Source organism: Telmatherina bonti (genome assembly GCF_933228915.1).
Source record: "Telmatherina bonti genome assembly, chromosome: 19".
Taxonomy (NCBI): domain Eukaryota; kingdom Metazoa; phylum Chordata; class Actinopteri; order Atheriniformes; family Telmatherinidae; genus Telmatherina; species Telmatherina bonti.
Window position 1 is genome coordinate 28,680,952 of NC_136617.1, and position 16,380 is coordinate 28,697,331.

Here is a 16,380-nt window from a genome sequence, read left to right on the forward strand (position 1 = left end):
ACTTAGTCCTCTGTCACCCTTTAAGTCCAGCCATCCGTGTGTTTTGTTCAGCACTTCAAACCCTCCCAGTGTGCGTCGATGCTTGCAGCTGACAAGGAAAATTACTCTTAAGATGAAACTTCATTGACTGGTTGATTGGCTGATTGACAGCTACACTGATGACCCTTACTGGCATCCTCATTCGACAAGAGGACACTGCCGATAGGCCTGGTCAACATGACCCAATTCAATCTTGTGTTTTTCTTAATAAAATAGGTGGATCTTAATTTTATACACAAAAAAAAAAACAAAACTCTAGAACCAAACCTCTGTCAATACCAGCAATGATCCAGTGACTTTTCATGAACTCTGGAGTTGTGTGCCACTCTTTATAGGGAATGGGGTTGACGTGGGTTCAGTCAAAGTCCAACACTGCCATCTATGGTCTTGTTGAGATACTGCAGGCACTTGAAAGATTACATCATCATGTTGAGGCGCTGATGTGTTTTTCTAAGATGCTGTGGCTCAGACAAAGAGAGCAAGGGACAGAGAAATCTGAATTCAGTAAACAAGTGGGAAAAAGTTCAAGGCACATCAGAGGGCATCTTCTATTTCACATTAAATTTACTTTAGAAACCAACATCAGGCTCGCTCAGTAATGACTGCCATGTTTACCAGTCTATCAATGCTTTTAGAGCAATATATATTCCACTTAATCATATGATGAAAACAGTCGGTTATAACTATGCAAACGCTTTCATATGCTATCAACAGGCTAATACAATTAGTAAAACAAAACGTAAAAAAACTTCTGATATTAAGCTTTAATGTTATAAATATGAATCTTGAGTGAAAAATTTGCAGAAGATGATGGTTTGATGGAGCCACAAAATCTTACACCACCATGCCAGTAACTATCTGTGCCTACTAAAGTCATTAAAATATGACTAAAGTCATAAAAATATGAGTAATACAGCAGTTCAAAAGCTGATGTTTATGGCTGAAACCTCGTTATTTTCACATGAAACATGCAGTTTTACCACAACCTGCTTCTGCTCACATCAATGAAGAGAATTTCACAAAGAGACACGAGTAACATTTGATGTCACAGTTCGAAAACAACACAAGCTGTCGTACACGCGGCTCATCGTGGATTATGTGGGTCCTCACTGCCTCCCAGTGTTGCCATGTAAGCACTGCAATGTGGTTACTGTGTGTTACCATGAAGCAGGTCAGTCAATAAGACCATCACAAGCTGAAGTTTAGGATCCAAACAGCAGATACAAAGAGGAAACTTTATCAGTGCCTAAAGATTGATCTCTATGAGGCAGGCGCTGTGAATATGTTGGAGCGGCTGTGAATCAGCTGCGCCTGCAGGGATTTAAGTGCATCTAATTCTGGTTTAAAGTTCAGATTATTGCTCTCCAATGTGAAAATAAGTCCATTTAATTATTATATTTCATGGGGGACAGTGCAGGGACACGAGACTTTTAAAAAGAAAATGCCATATTCAACTTTTTGTGAGGGGGTTGCTAAGGTTGGACAAGACTTGCAGGGGATTTAATGGAGGAGATGGTTGTGTTCATCTCTCCAACACACACACACACACACACACTGCTGTAATAATTGTGTTCACATTAAAAAGAAATGAGATAAAAACATATTTGCATTAATAATCTAAATCATCAAGTGGAATTATTTGCAATGAGTCTAAAAAGTTCCAAGCAAAGATAAATTGGTTGTTTTGAGTTGCAAAATGTAGCATTAAATTTACTGTGAATGAACTGGATGAAATGTATTTGCAAATAAGGAACTTGAACATGAACTAGTTGAGATTACATGTTGTCCCACAATGCTCACTACCTAAATTTTCCTTTCCCACAATGCACTGGGACCTTTAGCATAACGAACCAGCAACTCTCCATGGCAATGCTGGTGCAGAGAAGCTAGATGCACATCACACACCTTGTCTGCTTATGATTATTTGTGGGAATGTTTGGACTGAAAATTAAATCTAACATTTTTGTGCTAATTATGTCCTCTTGCTCCTAAAAGTCAGCTTTGTCTGCTTCTAATATGAAAACACATGGAGTTGAATTATCTGTTTACTGTGAGAAGATCACTATTTGAAATGTTTCTAAACTTTGCAGCATATTTTTTTCTTTAAAGGGGTGCTATTATGGTATTTTGAGTTTTCTGAGCTTTCTACAGTGTTACAGTGTTGAATCCTCATCAGACATGTGAACGGCACCGTTTTTTGTTTTTTTTTATCACCTAAACGCATGTTTGAGTTTGAGTTTGAGTTCCAGCACTCTCTCCGTTCGGTTTCCATGGCGACGAAAAACGCGTCGTTTTAGAGAGTTTTTTCTACTTGGAAATCCTTGTGACGTCCCGGGGGATAAGGTTCAGTGATTGGTTACCTTCTACTGGTTAACAAGGGCATGTACAAATACATCAGGCGGGTGGAAAACGTGGGATAAAGTTATTTCCAACGATGGCTGGTGAGTTTACCAAAGAGAGACATCCTGCTGCATTCGTTGCTGTGGGTTGCTGTTTTCCACTTTGTTTTCAGGGTCTGATTCAGGTTCCAACATGTAGGGCTGTATGCTGTGTGTTGACATTGTATTTTGTTTTGTTTTTTATTGAGTTAATATGAGCCTAATCCTTCTGTTTATGAGACGTTACAATGACTGCGAAAGCAGATGCGGTGTGATGTAGTGCAGTGGCAGCTGACCAATCAGTGGCAACTTATATCTGGCGGGAGGCGGGGCTTAATGAGGAAGAGTCTCAATCCACTCGTTTTGCCCACAGGCTGATCTGACAGCCTACAGAGAGTCAGACTGAAGTAAATAAAGCGATTTGTTGCAATAACTCAATCAATCCCAGCCCTTCTGGTCTCAGAAATAAAAATAAATTAGCCTGAAACGCACATAATAGTTCCACTTTAATATTTTGGGACAATTAGCAAGATGAAAACTTCTTTTAGCAATATCATTATTATCATACATTGAATAAAACTGGTTTTTGTATTATCTTTATAAGAATGAACCAGCGCGTGATTATAATACTGTAATAAGTCGAATAATTCACACAAGAACATGTTTTCTTGCTCATGCTGAGGATTTATGAAAGTATTTTTTCTCCTTTCTTACTCACCTGTTACTTCAGCTACAGTTAATTGATTTTTCTTGGTATGGTTTCTATCTTCATTGTACTGATATGGTCTAAGTTGGCAAGATGGTTTCCCATGCTGTAAAGACAGGCCACAACTCTCCTCCTACGTTCTCCATGTTTAGTCTTAATCCATTCAGTTTACCCAAATTCCCCAAATATTTTTATAGTTCTGTAGAGGTGGAAGTTCCTTTTACACTCAGTCTTGGCACCCTTACCAGTCACAAGTTAAGTCTGCTGACTCTACAATCCTTCAAAGCATTGCTTTGCTTTTCTTCACTTCTTTTCAAAAAGTTACTAAGCATTATAGAAACCTGGCCAGTAAAACCAGAGAAAATCTTCTAAACTTGAGTTTCTTAAAAGTTCAAATGAGTCAGCAAACTCCGCACAATTTTTGCACTTCAAAAAAAAAAAAAAAAGTCCAACTTCTCCAGTGATGACATTTGTAGCTCCAGCTGTGAAACTGATGTGGCTGCGTAGAAAGTACAAGGGTTCCCTCTGAAATGTGGTCCAAGTGCATTACTTAATTAACCACAGGTTTCTGAACATGACTTATTAATGTCTCCACAAGCTTGTGGGTTGAGGAAGGTTTAATTGCTACTCAGCACTTTCATCTCTGGTCGATGTAAGATGGTCAAATACGACATGAATACTTCAGTATGACTGGTGGAAATACTGGCGTTATGAATATAAAATGTAAAGATCACAGCATTTGCTGCAAACTCAACTCTAAAGCTTTTTACAACTCAAAGCATTGAACATAAAATGGCTGCAGATTCTCATAAACGATGAGAAATGTGTAAAAAAAACACTTCACATTGAATAAATAGAATTGGATATATATAAAACCAACTAGGCATTTAACCATGTACATATCCTTAATTTGACTGTCACATAAGAGGTTTCTTTAACCCTTTAACGACCAACCCATGAAAAGTTGGCAAGAAAAGTCATTTTTTTCATTTGAGGAGTCTATTTGTCTCTTGAACAATATTTAAGGTGGATATTTACAATCTATTACCATGTGATATATATTAGACTTATTATAGTGTAGTCTTCTGCTTCCTGGTATCTATTAGGAGGTAGAAGAAAAGTATCAAATTGTGTTCACGTCATGTTTTCGCCATAAAGTGACGAAATGTGCAAAAAAATGATGCAAAAAGTCTCAGGAACTATGTATCATATGTTTGGGTTTATAGGGTTAAAGGTGAGGTAGTAATCTTGCTCAGAGACATTTTTTTTAAAAAATCTTGGTGAAGTGGTTCCTCGTCCTGATAGTAGTCTAAACATTTTGTAATAATGAACAATAAGAAATATAGTTAGACCCCTCAGTTTACTGTAAATCTGTAAAAAGTTTGAGCAATCAAAATGTTCGGGCCGAATTGAAGTTGTTCAATTTATTTTATATTCTGTAAGCTTCTTCACCCGGCTCCCCTCCTCCCCCTCCAGCAGCGCATACCTGATAGTCACACCCTGCATATAAACAGCATGTTGGGATGAAAATAAAAAGTAGTGAAGAATAAACTCGGAAGGTAAACATGGCTGAGAAAATGCAGGAAGGATTTCCCCGACCCGGTTTGGTTTATTTACCTCCTCTCGCTAAACAGCTGAGAAAGAAAATCGTTGATGGAAAAAGCTGCGAATAAAGAAGTCTCGGATCACGCAAGGAGCAAAACCATAGGGGGAGGAGCCAAGACAGGGCGCCACTTTCAGATCTTACTAGCTCCCCAACATTACCTACACCAGTTCAACTCTGCAGATCCAATGAGTATAAATGGTGCACAGGGCACACATTTGGTGCAAAGCAGTCCAGACATAAAAAGATCTCAAGTCACAACAAATCCAGTGGTGAAGCATGACACAAAAATCTGAACTGCTGCTACAAACAAACACACACAAAAAAAATTATGACTCCACTTCAGATTAGACTGATGATGGATTTACTTTAATGTCACCACACAAATCCCAGAGCACATTTCTACACTGATTTCAGCATTTTAGAACTAAATCAAATATAAGAAGCGTTCATTTAACACCTTTTATTCAACCGTAATCAGTAGCTTTAAAACTGCAGCTCAGCCTGTTTCATGCAAAAGGAAATCAACTCAGTTTGATCTGCAGCGCCGCATTTATGTTTTCTTAAAAGGTGAGAAAAACTGCTGCATTGCTGCTGCCTATCGATCAATGTAAAAGAAAAAAGCTAATATAAGACTTGCGGTCAGCAGAAACCGTGAACGGGTTGACCTAAATGGATAGCACTTATCTTTAATGTTTTCAAATCCACCCGAGTTTTTCTTGGCGTGACAGCCAAAGTGTCTGCGGTGAAGGAGCAAACACCCTCAGAGCTGCGCTCACCTGAAACACATTAAGTTGTCACCGTTTAAAATGTTCTGAAAACTAGGACAGGTCCTGAAAATGGAAGAGAGGAAGGTTTCTCCAGGCAGAGAAAAAAAGAAAGTTAATGCTTTCATCGGTTCAGTGTGTCGTCAGAAAGCTGTTCATCCCTGCGAACAGCTCCCAAAGGGGGGGGCGGGGGGGTCTGCACTGCTACATGAACAAATTACCAGCCGAGACAATTAATATCAATCTCTATATCCAAACTTTAACTTGTCAAACTTTAGAAGCTTGAACAAAACTGATTTTCACACTCGACTCAAAGGTCAGTGAATGAATTTAAAGGCAGAAGTTTCATTGTAAAACGACCTACAGTCAATCGGTTGCTTTGATTGGCTCAAACCAGGTCACCACTTTAAAGAGGTGCAAAGTCGGTACTCGAGGGCTGCTATCCTGTTGATGTGATGAACCTTTTCCTCAACACATCTGACACGCATTAAACTGATCCAACAGCCGATGAGGTTTATTGACTCATTAATTTCAGTCAGGTGCGTTGGAGCTGGGATACCTGGAAAACCTGCAGGATTGTGACGCTCGATGACTGGAGCTGGACACCTCTGCTCTACACAAATATGAGCTTAATCTCAGCAGAGGATAAAAGCTGTTAAAGTCACAAATGATTATTTGAATAGATGCATTTCGTTGTTTTGCATGAGTGCAAACTGATACGGAGGAAACAGAAACATCTGGCACATAAGCGAGACTCTGGACAACCAAACAGTTTTTCCTTTAAATCAAAGATTCCTGAAAAGATCCAATAAAAATATCGATTCAAGTCACCTCTGCAGACTGCTGGGTAAAGACCTCTCTCATCTTCACACTACAGAGACGACTACTGAAAAAGGTCCCAAAAACGGAGCGCAGCTCTGAAGCGACTCAAGTCCAAAGAAAAAAACCAGGAAGAGTCTCACAACTCCAGGCTGATGGTTCTGGGTCACAACATTCTGCACGTTCGCAGGTCAGAAAAGTCCCAAAATACAAATGCAAATACGTCCAAATCAACACATTTGCTTTCGTACTTTGTTCTTCTGCTGCATCTTCTGGGATTTCTGTTTCAGGTACGAGGTACACCCATGGGTGACTGGTCCAAGATGGTTGAGAAGAGGTCAGTGACGCCATCATTGTGAGCTCTGGTTGTACTCATTCCCCACTACAGAGAAGGGCAGAGGTGGAGTGGCAAAATGAGGTTAGGTTTGACGGCCACCAATGACGGGTGCTGCGTGGACTCAAGCTGCCAGTTTGAGGAATTACTGAGTCCATGACTGTTGCCAGCATCTTCTGGAAATGTAAAGGAGAAGTGGGTAAGGAGATACGGGGAAAGAAAACAGGCGAATAGCGAAAGTTTAATGCTGCTTTCAATTTGTACTTGGAAGTCAGATTTCCTGAATTCCCAGTCGGAAATATGACTGAGTTCAGAAATCCAACTGGGAAAGTGGGAGCAGACCCACCCTGAGTTTACTGGTAATAAGGGCTGTCACGACATTTTTTCCTCCTAATTCGATTTGATTCCAATTTATTGGGTGCCGATCGGATTTAGATCGCGATTCTCACGATATTGCTGATTTTTTTAGACTAAAAACAAAAAACATGGACAAAACTTTTTTTTGCTGGTCATTTTCCTTGACTTCAGTTACGAAAAACCAACACAGTAGCCGGACCATCATGCTGCTGCTATAATGCCCAAGAAGACAAGTATAAATATCAATAAAAACAATGAAAATGACAAAAATTTTAAAGTTGATTATTTCTATTTATTTAAAAAACAAAAACCATCAATTTTTGAACAAAAAAACCCAAAAAAATCGATTTTAAAATGGTGAAGCATAAAATCCGATCTTCAATTTTTTTTTATTCGATTTTCTCACCCCTACTGGTAAATGTATGTTCTGTTGGTTTCTGTGAAATGAAACAGAACATACATCTATGTGTAAATGTGCTTATTTAATTGTACATTGATTAAAGGTCTTTGTAACTTGATGCGTCGCGTCCAAAACACTGAATATTAGTGAAGGATGTCGCCTCTCTGCTAACATCTGGAACTGCTGCTGACATGTTAGCATCCGAAGTCTCAAGCAAATCCTAGCAGCGTCCGCATTTTTCAACTTTGTCAACGTGAACGTTCTCAACTCGGTTATAACATCATTCCCAGTTCCAACTTCCGAGTCAAATGGAACGCTGCATCAAACTCCAAACCTGAGGAAGGAGAGGATTGTTGAACAGGAAGCTCACCTTTAGAGGACACCTGGATGAAGAACAAGTCATTCCCACAGCTGGTTGGGTCCAAGCAGCTGCTGTTGGTGCCAGCTGAAGATGCCATGGGGATGGCTTTATCAGAGCAGAGGTAAACCTCAATCGGTCCATTGATGCTGCTGAGATGCACCTGGAAGCTCTGAGCATTGGGAAAAGCAGACCGACTGATTATTTAATGAACCAATAAAAAAAAACAATCCCAACCAACAGTTAGGAAAACAAGCCAGCAGATGTTTTGCATGATCTACCTCCTCTGGATGCGGCACCTCCAGTTTGGTCTCTGCAGGAGCTTTGATCACAATCACAGTCTGTTCTTTCAGACTGGGAATGCTGCTGATGTCCTCGTACGTCAAATAGGCGTATGTGATCCGGCAGGTTAAGGAAGATGTTGTACTGGTCGGATTATCACCGTTAGAGAGGCTTTGGTGCATCTGTAACCATAGAAACATGTCTGCTCTATAAACAGTAGTGTAAAGAAACACGAGCAGTGTTTGCGTCTCGCGTGGACCAAACAAAGTCGGCCTCGGCTGCAAAGAAAACGTTCAGGAAAGCCAAAATTCCAAACAAAGGATATCTCTGACAGAGACGGTCCTCACACAGCTGGCTTATCTGTCGAGCACAGTTTTGGATCAGAACGTCCAGCTTGTTCTCCGCCTCGACGAGATCCTTCAGGTGTGTGTTGATGAGCTCGCTCATCTCACCGCCCCTGTGACCACACAGAGCGCATCAAAGGTTCAAATACAGAAAACAAATAAGGAGTTGTAAGGAAGGAGAAAAAAAAAACTTCTGCAAGTTTGAAAAACGAAATGGCGCAAAACCTAAACCTAAATCCTAAACCTAACAACTGGGCCAGATCGCTGGTCTTCCTGAGCCCCTTACCTTAGACCAGGGGAGTTAAACTCTAGTCCTCGACGTCCGGTATCCGGCAGGTTTTTGTTGTTTCCATCGACCAACACCGCTGATTCTAATCAAATGGATCCAGCAGCTTCTTGTCAAACCATTTATGAATTTCGGTGAGGTGTGTTTGAGCATGGAGACAACATAAACCTGCAGGATACCGGCCCTCAAGGACTGGAGTTTAACACTTGTGGCTTAGACTGTCAACAGTATCTCAAACGTTGTGTGTAACTGTGTGTGAACTGTGTTGGACAGCCGACTCTTTCGGTGATCTGCGGAGGTTTTCCAGGTATTTACATCCTCTCCAGGAAGCTTACAATCAAAATGTACAGTTTATTGCCAGACTCTATATGGTAAATCTATAAAGAGTGATTCATGAAATGCTTAGTCCAATTAAGGGTTGTGAGGAAGCTGGAGCCTATCCCAGCAAATCTTTTGGGCGAAAGGCAGGGTACACCCTGGACAGGTGGCCAGTCCATCGTAGAGGCGTTTTTATTATTTACAGTTATTTTTGCTGCTGTTTACATAATCAGAAACCAACTCCAGCTCAGCTTTTTTGGTGCAACTGATTTGATTCCTGCTGTGAAGAATCTTTATTTCTTATTTTTTTAAACATATAAATGTCCTCTCACTTGTTCTTCTTCAGATGCTCCAGATTGGACTTTATTGTCAATTTAATTTAAACAAAAAACAAAAAACATAGCTATCACTGTCATGTTGCTAAGAGACCTCTATTTGACCCAGTGTAGAAGTGCTTGGGCCCCTGCGCCCGCCAACGCTCCATAACAGTTCAATAAGATGCTTGTGGTCTCTGATTTATCAACAGATATTTATTCTTTTATGTCACTTTTCCTTTGGCCAACTATTCATGTTTTCTTCACACCAATAAAGTCTCTCTGAATCCAAAGACAAATCCATTTGTCATGGCAACTTCGAGCTTTAGACACCACCAAGCGGAGCTTCTGTGGTAGTGATACACCTGTGTATGTAATGCAACCGGAAAAGAACCATTAGTTTGGAATTTTTGTGTAATTGTAAGTAAATATTGCAAATATTAACAAAACAGGAATCTCTAACATTAACGTTATTTTAATCGTGTAATTTTGTGATGCCTTCCGAATGGCAGCTTTTTTGCTTTCAGGAGTTTTAAAAGTGATGGTCAGGCTGTGGTAAGTCCCATTTGATGGGTCATGATGGATTTCTTTATGAACGTTGTTTGTGTATCCTACAAAAAAAAGACCTACAATCCTGTTTGTTGAGAAACTACTTCCCTATGTTATCTGACCAACCACAGTAGTGTTCCCTACGTCCAGCCAATCATAACCCAACATGACCCCGACCAGATCTGATACCTACACCGGGAATGACGATGAGACATTTGACCAATCAGAGAGATTAAATTGACAATAAAGTCCAATCCAGAGCAGCTGAAGATGGACTAGTGAGAGGATGTGTGTTTAAAAAACATAGATATTACTACTACATGTTTATTGGATGGAATCTCTAACTGCCCAACTACAACTCAAAATGGACATTTTTTCCAAGATGGTCAAGTGCAAGTGTATGTATGTAAATGTGTTTAGATGTGTATGTTGTAGGAATACATATGAATATATGTATATATATATTTATTTTATTTTATTTATTTATTTTTTTTTTTCTGCTATGCTTATACCTCCTTCCAGTATTTAAACAGACATATATCTTCAATTTGAACCAATCTCAACACTGTTATTTGTTGTAATGTAAATTGCCGGTTATGTTCATGTTCTAAGGCAATAAAGTTAAAAAAGAACAAAAAAAAAAAACATAGATATTGTTGCTTCACAGCTGGAATCAAATCAGTTGCAACAAAAAAGCCAAGCTGGAGTTGGTTTCTGAGGAAGTATGTAAACAGCAGCAAAAATAACTGTAAATAACAAAAACACCTGCAGGAAAAGGTGTTAATAGTTTCTGTTGTGTGTTTGTTTCGGTGCCAGTATTTTTCCTTCTTACAGCCAAGACTGGAGCGATGCCGTGCGGAGGAGAAAGGCTGTTATTTCTACAGAGTAGCGTTAGTCACGGATACGGTTTTGTTTTGCAGATGGCCCTTACAGTGCGATATCTACTCAACATTTATAATACATCATAATCCAACAACTAAAACCATCCTGAAAAAATCATGTCTGGATGTTGACTTGGATTAAAAGTTTAGATTCTATGTTCATATATATATATATATATATATATATATATATATATATATATTGCCTTTTAAGAGTAAGTGTCAGAATATAAGTTTTGGACTATTTTGGGGTCTAATGTGAAATAAAATGAGCAAACAGTCGTCCTTACATTTAAACGCTGATCACCTATGAACATTTGGAACATCGGGGAGAGATCACCAAAAGAAAACCTTATCCTTGTGGTGTCGGTAAACAAGCAGCTGGAAGTGTCCTGCTCAGGAAATTGGCTTCTAATGGATCTCGCTCTGAGAGATTAGAACACAGCTGTCTGTAGTTCTGCTTGCTGGAACGTTTTAAAGTCCAAACAGACCAAGAACACATTCAGTAAAAGGTGTTTTCATATTTTATCTTTGATTGTCATCAATAAATAACTATGATTTATTCATCTCTAAAATCATGTTTGACATATGACTTGATAACATGTTGGTACAATTAATGTGACATTTCTTTGACTCCCTCGCTGCTTTAAGTGGAAGCAAACGTCATCGTGTAGTTTCTGATACTACAGCTGTGCTGTTGACGTAGTAAAGACTGTTTTTATTCTTTGGTTTTCAGTCTCAGGACACCAATTCTTCTTTCTTTTTATTTGATCTTATTTCATTTATATCAATGTCATGCACTTTAGTTGTTCTAATATCATGTTTCTATACATGTGGTGTTTTTTAACTTTGGTTTCTTACAGTCTTTAGTATTTAATTATGTGCATCACTAAATTTAAGCTGTAGTTGTTTTAAATTGCTTTATAAATACAGTTGGTATGATATTGTGCTGACCACTATATGATTTAACATTTCTGCTTCTATCAGCTGCTGAGCTGCTATTTGGGAACTGTTGTTGAAGACTCATGTGAACATTTTTATCATTATACTTCAAACAACAAGACATTAATTTGTTTATTCATACTTACAACCACTGAATGTGGTTTTTAGACTTCTTTTTTATGAGTTTGATGCCCTCCAACACATTGGTGACATCATAGACTCGTCGCTTGGAAACACCGAGCTCCTGGCATACTACATTCAGGTCCAACACCCCATCAGCTGTGAGGCTCAGCAGCTCCTTGAACCTCAGCGTGAGGAGGCCCAGCGAGGTGTCGCAGCGGGTCCTCTCCAGAACCAAATTCAGGACTGCTGGTTTGGGCAAACACAGAAAAACACAACTGAGAAAGGTCAGAATCTGGGAAATGTGGCGCTGACTGAATACAGGGAATCAACAGAAATATTACTGCTAGAAAAAAAAAAAAAAAAAAAAAAGAACAAACCAAATAAAACCAAGATGATCTTACGGTTTGTTTTTTTCTGGGTTGGAATCGGATCAGACTGGGCTTCATCAGTAGACTGCTTGGCCCCACCATCATCCTGGGGGTCCTGCAGAGCACTGCCTTCCAGCTCCAGCTTTGTTTGTGTCCTGATAGAAACTAATCAGAAAACAGCAGATTATCTTTAAATGAAGAAAATTAAATATGATGTTGCAAGATGGTGTTTTCTATGCAGCCATTTTGGTAAATTACAGAATATTAACTTGTCACGAATCCAAATCGTTTATGTTGTATGAAGCAATCATGTATGAAACAGTAGTATTATCTTCTAAAGCACTTTTTTTTTTTTAATCTTTGTTAAGCATGGATGAACCCAGAGTTGTGCTTGCTGGAGCAACACACCCCCTCACCCCCCTCCCTCCCATGCTTACCTTAGACCCGCAAAGTTGCGCTCTTCTGTTTCCAGTTTCCAGTCACGTGATCACCGCCGTGTTTATCGCTGTCTGTTTAAGCTGTTGTAGTGTGCAGCATCTAAATGCGCAAAATATACTAAACTAAGCAGCTCCAGCGCGCGCCAAGCTTCTACAACTCGAGGCTAAAACACACCAACACTCCCCGGATGTGACCAACTCCCTTTCAAAATAAAGTACGCAATAAATCGATGTTATTGTGTGGTTCTGATCGCTCTCATGCCATTTTGAAAAAGACCATTTCAAAAATGAAAAAACAAAACAACAACAAATAAATAAATAAATAAATAAATAAATAAGTAATCTGAGTCTGTCCCCAAGTCTAATATTTGCCTTTGGATGTATCAAATACCTCAACAAATATTTCAATACTTTGATAACCTACTAAAGTCTGTGCTGATGGGTTCCACTTCATGCAATGCAAAACTGTTTAATTTTAAAGTGGGGTTTTTGTTGTTTTTCTCGTTTGTTCTTGTTGTGTTTACATTTTATTTGAGTAAAATAACAAATAAAACAGTCTTAAAAGGGTATTAAGTAAAGCCAGAGGTAACAATTATTATTTGGTTTTGTGAATTTTGTGCTGTTCTTAAAGTACAAACTATTTGAATCTACAAGTATCTCACATAAGTAGATGGTAAGATGATGCAGGATAAATGCTGCACTTTATTGGTAATTTTTATATTATTATTATTATTATTATTATTATTATTATTATTATTATTCATTCATTCATTCATTCCCCTAACCGCTTAATCCAATGAAGGATCTCGGAAGGAAGCTGAAGCCTATCCCAGCAGTCTTTGGGCGAAAGGCAGGGTACACCCTGAACAGCTCGCCAGTCCATCGCAGGGCTAATAATGTTATATTAAAAAGAAAGTAGTCCTAATGCAGACCTGAGGGTTGTTCCACCAACGAAGCTAAGGAAATCCCAGCTGTGTGGGGAAAGTCTCCCATTAACCAACACCATCTTTAAAGAAAGGCTCAAGTTGTTCCATGAACACATTTCAGCTGCATTTAATAAAAGCGAAGTCAAGCGAAACAAAAATATTTACCAAATAAATACCAACAGTTTTAACAGCTTTCTTGTTTTGCATATAAATGAGAGTTGAAATATATTGTTTCATTTCAGTTTTTAGTACCAGAAAAAGCAGTTTATTATTTCTGAATCTGCATTTGTGTATGTGAAACTTGACAAAAGTAATATCAGATTTACCAGAAAGAATGCATCAATGTTTTTCCCATAGTCGCTAAAATTACAAAGAATAACATCTTTGTAACATAGTGGATAGATACTATTATCAACTACAAATGAGTTAACGTCCTTCTAGAGTTTATGTGTGAACTCACATGACCAAAACAAATGTGAGAGAGTTTCAGGATGCAGATCATAAAAAGAGTATTTCACATCAATGTAATTCTTAAACTTGTTCATGCATGCATTACAGGGGTAAAATCAGTGGAGCTACTGAAATGTGACCTCTTTGACTTTGTTAGTTTAAAGGAACTTCTGGGGTAAAGACCAGACTTTGTCTCAATCTATAATGAAGATAAACTTATTCCAGCAAAAAGTTGCAGGAAAAATAGAGACAAGCTTGAAACAATTATTTAATTTTTTAATATAGGGCTTTATGGATAGAGAAACAGATTTTACCAAAAGGAAGTTGAGTTGGGTCTGGAAGTGACACTGAGAATGGCGGAGCACCATCAACTGTCCTAAACAACATACGGACCCCAAAGAGCACAGCATAAAAAACTATAGAGTATTCCTTTGGGCTTACTGGGATCTAGCTCCTGTGAAATGGCTTCCAAGGTCAGTGTCGATCCACAAAATTTCTCCAACACTATAGTGGGTTACTTTCCCAGAACACAGCATTTTCCCGGAGGTGAGGTTTTAAATGCAGAGGGAAACATGTACTTTTGATTGGCCTGAGGCAGGTCGACTCAGGAAGGTTAACTCCTTGTTCCGCAGCAGTCTTCAGATGAGCCATGCCAGATGCCTGCAGGACAGCAATGGAAGCTAAAACAAATGGAACTTCCTTGTGGTACGTGTGCTAAGACTGCAGTACTGCAAAGAACAGTGTTTTGTGAAATAAACGCTTGCAATATTCCACTGTGGCCATGACTTTTACCAGCTGCAGGACTTGGTTGTCAGAGACTTCACTGCTAACATCACTTTTGAAAGAACTGTCACAACACAGTACTAAAATCCATCAAACAACTCTATTAAAAAGGCATCAAGGTTGTTTGCCAAAATGCCATATTCCACTCATCACTGTGAAATATTAGAGAAGTACCATTTTTTAAGTTTGGAAAATTTTTAAAAATTTAACTCATGCTTGCCTTATTTATAAGTCCCTCAATGGCCTAGCCCTTCCTTCCCCGGAGGAAGTTATTAGACGGGTAATACCCAATTCTTCCCCTTCCCCTTAGCCCTACCCCTCCATTTCACATGTTCATGTGAGTAGAAGTGGTATCCCAATTCTCCTTTGGACAAAAGGGAAGGGGAAGGGCCACACACCGCTTGAAGCGAAGATTTTCCAGGACCCCACTTCAAGCAAAGGGGTAGAAGCGTATGTCATGTAAAGTGTATTCACCGGTGGCAACATGGCTACTGACGCTGTAAAAGTGGTCCACAAATGTAAGTATTTTCAGCATTAAATACAATTCAATAACAATATTGAAATTACAGCATTCATAATTTTATGTTACGATCGTATGGTCTACTCTGTGAAAAGTCTTTGTTTGATACAGTTAGCACAACAGGCCAGCATTTGCTGAACCGCTTGTCTGATATATGAACGCATAAAACCACTGTTGCTGTTGTCTCTCAGTGACAGTCATTCATATGTTGTAGCATTGCCTTTACCTTTGTGCTCAGTGCTAAATGGTATCATATGTCTTGTAACCAGCTGGGACACCAGAAGACACAAAGGTACTAATCTGTTACCGAGCAGAAAACGAGGAGAGTTAATTAATTAATTCAATTCAACTTTATTTGTATAGCGCCACTTCACAACAATGTTGTCACAGGGCACTTTACATACACGAATCAACATACACATAATTTCGAGCCAATTCATACATAAACCTATAATAGAAACCAGCTGATTGCATCGAGTCATGACTTTGATCCAATACCCCATCCTGAGCATGCACGTGGCGACAGTGGGAAGGAAAAAACTCCCCTTTAACAGGAAGAAAACCTCCAGCAGAACCCGGCTCAGGGAGGGCAGCCATCTGCCTCGACCGGTTGGGGTGGAGATGACAGGAAAGACAGAACAACATGTATAATTGCACTTATTCGGGAAGACCTGCAGAAAAAACGAGAAATAAGTTAGAGACAGCAATATTGGCATATATTTATACATTAATACATTAGAGAAATAGAGCGAGGTACTTCTCAGTGCATCAGGTAACATCCCCATTGCTACATAAGTAATAGATGGCTAGACTACCCATAACTATAAGAGCAATAGGCATAACCTGGACAGTTGGGTTTATTATTATTTTTGCCAAATTAGTATTCGGCAAAAAAAACTTTTGGAGTGAATTTATTGTTAGGTTCCTGTTCTCGTACTAATTTCTGTTATAAAGCCTATATTAATTTATAATTGCAGGACCACATATGTCAACAAACGTGGAATAGCACTTCAAAAAATAATTTACACATCCAATTCCCATGTTGTGAATAAAATGTCTGCTAAACAACATTCAAGGGACAGTAGTTCCCGTTTCT

The 16,380-nt window shown here is 39.0% G+C and overlaps 1 protein-coding gene across 1 annotated transcript in view; it reads right to left on the reverse strand.

Annotated features, from left to right (window-relative positions):
* Nucleotides 1–5,234: 5,234 nt before the first annotated feature.
* e2f3 (E2F transcription factor 3) overlaps nucleotides 5,235–16,380 on the reverse strand; it is a gene marked incomplete at its 5' end in the record, with an annotated part of 24,463 nt that continues 13,317 nt past the window's right edge. Inside the window, 7 exons of the mRNA XM_079258768.1 lie at nucleotides 5,235–6,822; nucleotides 7,774–7,933; nucleotides 8,043–8,187; nucleotides 8,303–8,500; nucleotides 11,824–12,046; nucleotides 12,202–12,333; nucleotides 14,560–14,641. Coding sequence (XP_079114894.1) covers nucleotides 6,695–6,822; nucleotides 7,774–7,933; nucleotides 8,043–8,187; nucleotides 8,303–8,500; nucleotides 11,824–12,046; nucleotides 12,202–12,333; nucleotides 14,560–14,641 — 1,068 coding nt within the window. The 3' untranslated portion in view covers nucleotides 5,235–6,694. The remainder of the gene's footprint in view (nucleotides 6,823–7,773; nucleotides 7,934–8,042; nucleotides 8,188–8,302; nucleotides 8,501–11,823; nucleotides 12,047–12,201; nucleotides 12,334–14,559; nucleotides 14,642–16,380) is intronic.